The sequence below is a fragment of the Nanorana parkeri genome, unplaced genomic scaffold (genome assembly GCF_000935625.1).
Source record: "Nanorana parkeri isolate BGI_ZX_2015 unplaced genomic scaffold, ASM93562v1 scaffold804, whole genome shotgun sequence".
Classification (NCBI taxonomy): domain Eukaryota; kingdom Metazoa; phylum Chordata; class Amphibia; order Anura; family Dicroglossidae; genus Nanorana; species Nanorana parkeri.
In genome coordinates, this window is record NW_017307072.1 from 435,200 (window position 1) to 444,414 (window position 9,215).

The 9,215-nt window shown below is 40.6% G+C and overlaps 1 protein-coding gene across 3 annotated transcripts in view; it reads left to right on the forward strand.

The window, feature by feature from the left end:
• The window catches only part of PAPSS2 (3'-phosphoadenosine 5'-phosphosulfate synthase 2), a 53,915-nt gene that overhangs the window by 32,247 nt on the left and 12,453 nt on the right, over positions 1–9,215 (forward strand). For all 3 annotated transcript variants that reach the window (XM_018564991.1, XM_018564990.1, XM_018564992.1), the window contains 6 exons: positions 2,433–2,550; positions 4,135–4,370; positions 6,328–6,466; positions 7,094–7,212; positions 7,427–7,540; positions 8,311–8,422. In XM_018564991.1, the coding sequence (XP_018420493.1) occupies positions 2,433–2,550; positions 4,135–4,370; positions 6,328–6,466; positions 7,094–7,212; positions 7,427–7,540; positions 8,311–8,422 (838 nt within the window). The remainder of the gene's footprint in view (positions 1–2,432; positions 2,551–4,134; positions 4,371–6,327; positions 6,467–7,093; positions 7,213–7,426; positions 7,541–8,310; positions 8,423–9,215) is intronic.

The window sequence follows — 9,215 nt, forward strand, 5'->3', positions numbered from 1 at the left end:
ACTTGGTACCTAAAAAGCCCCACCTCTGCTCCTTATTTTTTGACTTGATACATTAGGACTGTGGTACCTTTTATTCAGAACCTGGTCACGCTTATTTGACCTATCCTGTATGATTGTGTCCATTCACACCACAATCTGAATGTAATCGTACATCAACTGAGGGTCTGTTGACTTGCAATTGTACCTTCCTATTTCCTTCTGTTCCTTTCCGATCCGTTGCAATCTGTTTTTCAACAGGTTATAATGCAAGGGCACCGAAAAACCAATGGGTGTGAATGGGGCTAATTCACACCGCTGCATTGCGTTACATGGCACTGAAAAAAAGTAGTGCATTTTCTACTTTTCTTTTTTCAGTCCAATGTAACGCAACAGAACGGAGTGGGGTCAACTGGTCCTATTTGCACCCATTAATTTTTGCATACCATCTGTTGGCATCCGTTAAAAAACAGATTGCAATGGATCTGGTGTAAATGGGGCCTAAAGAAGTACCAAATCCAGTTACTGTGTGACAAACAAGGAGCGATTACCTGCGGTAAGGGACAGATGCGCCCCTTGATGCAAACCGTCTACATCCAGGGGCGAAAATTTGTCACTAACCGCAGGCAATAGATCAGTGAGCAATTACTTGTAGACAGACACTTCATTGATTTGTACAGGCTTCCTTGTCTGCGGCTGATCAGAAACACCTGGCCGTACTCACCATTGAAATTCACTGATCTGGGAGGCCCCAAACGGCTGTGTATATGAGCCCTAGAGCTGATCACTTTTACATGTAGGTCTAAAAATAATGATTGATATGACTTCACATTCCCTTTAACCTAGGACATATATTGTAATTTTATCATAGGAGCCCCTCCAATGGTGCCCAGTGCAACAGTATCCCTCAGCCTATCTGCCTCCACCTTCATCCTGGATACAGAGCTTTGACCTGAACTTTAATCCTGATATCTTTCACACAACAGCCTTTATGATTAGTTTCTGCTCTGTCAGTTCATTACACCCTAGATTGGAGCTTTTAAGTGCAGTCCAGTTGGTTTATAAGGACTTCGATGGCATCCTCATTTACCTTACGTGCTCCGTGCCATTGCCATGTTATACTGATTGTATGCTCAGGTGAATGACACCGGTGCAATCCAGTTCACATTATGGTAGTAACTTGTTTTTTATTATAGATATTAGCTAGTGTCTATTGTCTTTTCCTGAATTGTTCTGAGACTGTCAATAAAGCAGCTGAGTCATTACACTCGCAGTGTTAACCTCTATACATGATTTGTTTATGTGATATAAGTTTGAAACCGTGTGACTTTCAACCTCCTTTCCTTGTAGTATTAGTTCACTGAACCCTGAGACAAACCTAGAAAGCTATGACTTTGCTATCTTCACACCGTATATGCTGCTATCTTTTACATTTTCATTACCTTGAATGTTGGTGATCATACCTATGGTGTTTGCAGGTCACTGAACCTGGGGTGATGATAATAATAATGTATCAATGAAGCACATATCCCATTTAGAGGTTTGTACAGTCATTAACTTAAAGGAGAACTCCAAAATATAATAAAATTAAAACTTGCAGTGGGGCTCCTCCCGCACTGCAGGGGTTAAGGGCTTGTTTCGGTCTAGGGACGAAAATAAAGCAGATATACTCATCTGAACTCCATGATATTAAAGTCAATGCTGTTTATTGACTGAGATAACACATCTCCTTAGCGACGTTTCGAGACCATGCGGTCCCGTCCTGTTTGCCTGAGGACGGGACCGCATGGTCTCGAAACGTCGATAAGGAGATGTGTGTTATCTCAGTCAATAAACAGCATTGACTTTAATATCATGGAGTGCGAGTGACTATTTTCATTTATCTACATTTCACGGAGGCATCCGTTGTCACTACCACACCCACCCAGTTGGATTTGGGTTTTTGTCCGGTCAGGAGTGCAATGGGACAGGAGGATTAAATACTCATCTGAACCTCTGGCCTGCGTGGCTGCTAGACAGATCCCCACAGTCTCTTCTTCCCTGAGCTCCAGTGGTCTAAGAACCCATGACATCATTACGTCCATTGCTGGTCCATTACACATGAGGATGCCGAGAGACAGACCACAGCCGGGGCGGAGGGGGAGAGATGGGAGTGGTTACTGCCGCAGGATCAGATGAGTGTGTCTTTTTTTATTTTCTCTCCCAGACCACATTGAACACTTCATTTTAATAAATCCTGAAGTTCTTCTTTAAATTATTTTTTATTTTACAATATTTCTGTCCAGTATTATAGTTACCAAAAAAGTTTGGAAATAGTTCAGTCAATTAAAGAAAATCCATATTTTTTAAGCATCTTTCTCAACAGGTCTCATGTTACTACAATACAAATGGTGCTATACTATATATAGGAAGGATGGTGGACACAAATATGTTGAACTCAAGTCTATCTTTTCCAGAGTCATTTACAGAAGTCCACCAACGTTGTGTATCAGTCTCACCATGTGAGCAGAAACAAGAGAGGCCAAGTTGTTGGTACCAGAGGGGGTTTCCGAGGCTGCACTGTTTGGTTGACAGGTAAGATGGCTTTCTGTGTTACACCATTAAATACAAAAGCAATTGTAGTTCATAACCTAGTGTGTTCATGTGCCTTGTTACCCAACGTTGGCCTAATTGGATTATGCCTGCTAGAGCCTATTATTAACATTAGAGAAAGGTTGGATGTGTTTGCACACGCCTACCATGTCATCCTGCCTGCAGGCACAGCTTCTGCATGCAAGTTGCAAAAATATTTCTGTTCAGGCAGTGGAGACTGACATGGTAGACATGGCTTCAAAGGGAGCAGACAGTCCCAATGCTGGCTTGTCTTGGAAGGTTGAGGGTGGAATAATAGTGGTAAAGCAAGATCTTCTAGCCTGTCTGATCACATCTTAGGCAAAGCGAGGTCTTCTAACCTGTCTCATCACATCTTAGGCAAATTAAGGTCTTCTAACCTGTCTCATCACATCTTAGGCAAAGCGAGATCTTCTAGCCTGTCTGATCACATCTTAGGCAGAGCTAGGTCTTCTAACCTGTCTCATCACATCTTAGGCAAAGCGAGGTCTTCTAACCTGTCTCATCACATCTTCCCATACTATAAAGTATTGGATCTAAAGGTGTCTACAAAAATTAGAGACCATTTACCCTATCGAGCTGTTGAAAGTTGAATGTTTGTCGGCACTTCTACGATCCTGAGCCAATGACTTGTAAAGTTTTGATGCATAACGGCCAGATAATTAGCGTTTTCAGAAGGCCAGCAATCAGAGTCTGTATTTCTGTGATGACAGATTCTGTAGGCGCAGTTAAGATTTTGCATGCCAAATCTTTTTGTTCACTGTAGATGGGGCTAGTATTGAAATGTACCAAACTAAAGATTGCTTTGCAAGCAGATTTGGCTACCATCATATTTCTCTGGCCAGCTTTAGCAGTCACATAGGCATGGTACCTTGCAATCCTGATGCATACATACTTCATAAAGCTGAACAGTCCCTTGTCAGAAATGCTGAATTCCTAGTAAATGTTCATTGTTGGAAATGTTCGCATGAAATGGATCTATGGTGCCTTCTTTTTTCCTAAAGTATTTGTCTTATACAACAAACAATGAGATTTGTGATAATTAGATACCGTATAAGGAAGACATCATAAAAAAACATTTCAGGGGATAATGTAACCCAATGTTTTGATGCCATAGTCTGCTGGAACATTTCTACAGCATAAAGCATATTGCTGCAAAGAAGTAGCTGATGCAGCTAGGGGACATTGGATGATGATGAACTTTGAATCGAGATGTCATCATTATCTATATATATATGAAGGGGACCCTGCGCGGCCCTGAAAGCGCTTGATATTTGGGTGACCTCTATCAATAAAATGGATTTGCACTGACTTGGAAACTGGTGCTGGTGTGCTGATGACATCTCAATTTAAAGTTCTACTGTTAGCGCCGCCATCCTCAGTCATTTCGAGCACCCGTTATCGTTTTGGGATATCCGGTATGGAGTGCTACAGGACATATGGACAGTGGATGATGATGATGATTCCCAGGATAATTTTTTGGCTTTTATCTCGGCCTCTACGCCTGGTGTTTTGTCCTGTGCTGATGATATGCTTTGTCTATTGCAGGCTTGTCTGGAGCTGGCAAGACAACGTTGGGGTTCGCTCTTGAAGAATACTTGGTAAGCCATGCTATTCCCTGCTACTCTCTTGATGGCGACAACATCCGTCATGGGCTGAACAAAAACCTGGGCTTTTCCTCTGAGGATCGAGAAGAGAACATCCGCCGTATTGCTGAGGTTGCAAAACTCTTTGCGGATGCAGGTCTGGTGTGCATTACAAGCTTTATCTCTCCTTATGCCAAGGTAATACATTCTATGTGGTCTGCCTCCTGTCAAAACTGTCTATACTAACATTTTTGCTTACCTTGAATGAATGTTTGCTGCTTATACCTAGTAATAAGATTGTTAATTTGGTTCTATAACTTGTCCATAATGATATCAGGCATACTTTTAGCTGTTGTAGATTATATTTACATCAATTTTTTATACATGACATTAATATTAATTTTAGTTATTTTATACAGTCCTGTTATACTGTTTGTTCACATCAATCACTGTCAAGGAGCTTTTCATATCCAATGTTGACACAGTTCTGTATAAACATAATTTGTTTTTCAGATTGCCAGATCATTCTGATTAAAAATTATGTTTCTAAACTTCACTTGAGAAGAGATTGATGAAGTTTGATTGGTGGTCACAGCAACACTTTCGCATTCCTTTGCAATATAACTATTATTTTAGTATAAATGACCCCCGTATCAGCCCAACACTAATGTGACCACATCCTTCTAAACATTTTTTTAATGGTTTCAGTACTTTCTGGGACCTGGTATTCAAATCAGCAGTTCTGAATTCACCTCAATTTTACTGACTCTGACTTGTTGAAGGCCAATGATTCAGGAAGTATTCAAGCCTGACACAGCTAGGCAGCTAGGATTTTGAGAAGGAGGTAAGCAATGCTGGCCTCCACATTTCTTAGTATAGGTTTACTCCCGGTACTCTGGTTTCCTCCCACCTTCCAAAGACATGCTGGAAGGGTAATTGGCTCCTGTCTAAATCAGCCATGTATGCATGTGAGATAGGGACCTGAGACTGTAAGCTCCTCAAAGGCAGTGACTGATGTGAATGTGCACCATTATAAAAATAAAATTTTTAGTTTTGTTCGGTCCACAGCCTGATTTTAACCTATGCCTTTATTCACACTAAATGACATGGATGGATGAATCTTCCCTGCCAGGCTTGTGTATTCTGATAGCTGGTACTAGTCGCTGTCCGAATACAGGAAGAGTGGCTGCAGCTGATTGGCTACAATTACTGTTCAGTAATTCAGGAACAATTTTCCATGCGCCTCCTTAGACAGAAATCATTTGAATAACAGACTTTTGTCAAGTCACGTGTTGCCGGCAGGGCCACCCACAGCTTGAAATTTGAGCAGTATATGGCCAGCTTTAGGCAGCTAGTAAAATAAATGTTTATATACAAATTCTCGGTTAGTTTACTGTTATTGTTGGATGACCAATATCATTGTATTAAATGTATAAAACGAGGAACATTGGCAGCTCCTAAATCTTTAATAATAAAACAAGGAACTTTGGCAGCTCCTACATTTTTAATAAAAAAAATAGAAACTTTGGCAGCTCCTACATTTTTAATAATAAAAAAAGGAACTTTGGCAGCTCCTAAATGTTTGCTGTCCTATGCCGTGGTTATTTCCCAGCTTTACAGGACAGCTGTACAGCAGCTCACTAGTGCAGCATAGAAGGCTGTTGTAGACCCAATTTGCTTTCTACTGCCCTGCTATGGGTCAGAAATGACTCCTGCTAATAAATATTGGATATTGAGCAGTTTGGATATTTAGATTTGATTCCGTATTACTCCCACTATTGCTTCATGGCTGGTCCAAAGCTATGGGCTGATGTATCCAACAGAACTTTTAAGTTTTTGCAGAACCGTTCTCGATCTGAGACGGTTACAATCCTCAGTCCCTAGCCCCTTCATACAAATATGCAAACAAGACATGCTGCCTTTTAATTGGAAGCTAGCTAACATGTTTTTTGGCAAACCTGAAAGAAACCCTTGCAAGCATGCGGATAACATGCAAACACCATGCACATAGTGTCCCTGGTGAAAGTTGAATGCAAGTTCTCGACACTTCTACACCATTCCTGAATATTGTACCTTTCATGTCTTCAATTTTCCCTTAAGAAATAGTGTCCACTCTAACAGGTCTAAGAGCTCTATGTTCTTTTGCCCTATATAGGATCGCACAGCAGCTCGCAAAATACTGGAGGCTGCTGGGTTGCCTTTTTTTGAGATCTTTGTGGATGCTCCTTTAGATATCTGTGAAAGCAGGGATGTGAAGGGTTTATACAAGAAGGCCAGAGCTGGAGAAATCAAAGGTGGGTTAGAAAAGAAATGTTTCATCATGTATTCATCCACTAATATTTCTTGTTGATACTTTTCTCCTTTTCTGATCGGTTGATCTTTAAAATGAAAAAACATTGCCTGCAATTAAGCATTGGGAAGATAACTCCTCTATTTCTAAGCATCTAATGTTAACAGTGTGTAGGCAGACCTGAGCAATGACGGTTTAGAATTAATTTCAGAAACGGTGAGATACTGAAAACACTTCTCAAAATTGGAAATATCGCTTGCTGTTATCAAGCCATTATGGGCAGTCTTACCTCTAAAGTCCTCTCTTACCTAATGACAGAGATGAGTCTCAATCTTTGCTCCTTTTATAAAGATTCACAAGAATTCACATTTATCCACCTAGCACTGTTTGTTTTTATACACTCTTACCACCACCTGCAATAATCTTACCATGTTTTACCTTTCATGTCTACATCTATGTATGTTGAATATGGTTCCCTACTTTCTAAAATGAAAAGGTCAATTTCTGTTATAGATGGGGATAATGGTATGAAATGCAACGGGGCTGTTTATTGTATGTACATATTTTGCTGTGGATGTCTATTTCTGTCTTCTGCACAATATCATCTAATTTAATATGTTTTAATTGTTAGGATTCACTGGAATTGACGCTGAATATGAAAGACCAGAAGCTCCAGAACTGGTGCTGAAGACCAACCTGAACTCTGTGAATGAATGCATCCAGCAGATTGTGGAGCTTTTACAGGAGATGGTAAGATGCAGCTGAAAGGCAGCAGGCAAATTGTGGACGGGATGACTGTTATTCTGTGTTTATCCTCTCCAGTGTGTATGGGGTAGCTGCTCCCTAAACTCCCTGGTACCTCCAGTCTGATGCATTGACAGCTACTGCATCATGTGCATATGAACGCTTATTAAGCAATCCTCAGTTGCAGAATCATCTTACACAATACCTCTGTACTGTACAGGCTATTGTCCCATCATCGGCTACAAAGGATGTCCATGAATTATTTGTGTCTGAGAACAGACTGGATGAAGCCCGGGAAGAAGCTGAGAACTTGCCTTCAGTTCAGATCACTAAGGTAACAAACTTTCACGGCTTCCTGCAAGTCTGTGTATTAAAGGGAATCTGTCACAAAGTAAAGCCGTAGTGGTAAAGTACCCAACTCGTGCTGCTTCCAGGGCAGTGAAGCTCAACTTATTTGGTGTCACTACCTTGGAAAACAAGGAAGACATGAGTTTGGAATTGTTTGCATCCAGCACATTCTAATAAAATGGATCTTTTAAACCCACTGCCAGGTTATTTTCTGCTGTCTGTGTACCAGTGGAGACATTTCCCTTTGAGATGCAAAATTAAGTTAGAAAAAGTCTCCCAAAGTGAGGGGGATTCCCCCCTTAGACAGTTGTCTCTGAAACAGGTGTCCCCATTGGAAGATTTCCCCCTCACCTCTTCTTCCGGGGACAACTCTAAAATTTAGAATTTCCCCTCACTTTTTTTCTTGGTAACAATGATCACAAGTACAAATAGAGTGGTGAATCTCCCCAAAGGGGACACAGCAATAAAATCTTGACAGAGGGTCTAACCCTAATAAAATATGTATCAAAATATATATATATATATCCATGTTTATTCACCATAAGACACTACTTGGGCTCTGTCTAGGATGTCAGGGTATATGGAGGGAGAAGCTAGGCATTCAATTACTGGGCATATTAAAAATGAGATTTATTAACCAGAGAATTATTATAATGCTTGAGCTGATTGATCACTGAATGTTAATAGAAAAGCCATAACCTTTCATTTCATTTTCCTTGAGAAAGAAAAAAAAACCCATTGTATTGCTCCCTACAGCTGGACCTCGAGTGGGTGCAAGTTCTAAGTGAAGGCTGGGCCACACCACTAAAGGGATTTATGCGCGAAAGGGAATATCTGCAAGTCATGCATTTCAACACCCTTCTAGATGGTACAGTTTGTTTTCTTTTAAATACGTAATATGTACATAAATTGTATGATGCCCTTTGTGTGCAAAAAAAACGTTCATATATCCTAATAGACCTGTCTTGTGAGGATATCTTTAGCGTGTGTAGCATTAAAGTTATGGAAATTATTTAATAACTTGATGAGTTTTCATAACAGAAATTACTAAATAACTAAGCTTGGAGAGTGTACGATGACCCCCGAGGGAGTGCCCAGAGGGGGCAGTAATGATGCGGGTCTTAGTGCTGTGTGGTCCTTCCGTAGCTGATCACCAGGCTCCATAGTTTATTCAGGTGTGAGGCAGGAGATCTGTTAGTACTAGTTACTCCAGTGATGAAGAATGGAATGGCAAGATTCTTTTAGGGATGGCCACTGAGGGCCAGGTTGCTCCCTGGAATAACTTTATATATGCAGGGCCACAGATACTTCCCCACACAGGGCCTTCTACCATCTGTCCACCTCCCTATTTAAATGAAAGTCACAATGTGGGTCCTGACATTTACAATGTAGGGCTTTGTGCATATGTTTCCGTGACTACATGTTTATCTCTAAACACACCTAATGAGTATATGGTTGGCAGTGTAGCACCATATTGCTTTATTACATCTCAGCCTCACTGCATGCCTGTCAGCAAGAAATTTATATAGCACCATGGTTATATTTTAGCTGTTTAGTAGGTGTGCTGAACATATTGGCTAATATACAGATAGCCACTAGTGGGTGGTTCTTCAAAATACATTATTTGTATATCGATATAGATAGATAGAATATATATATAT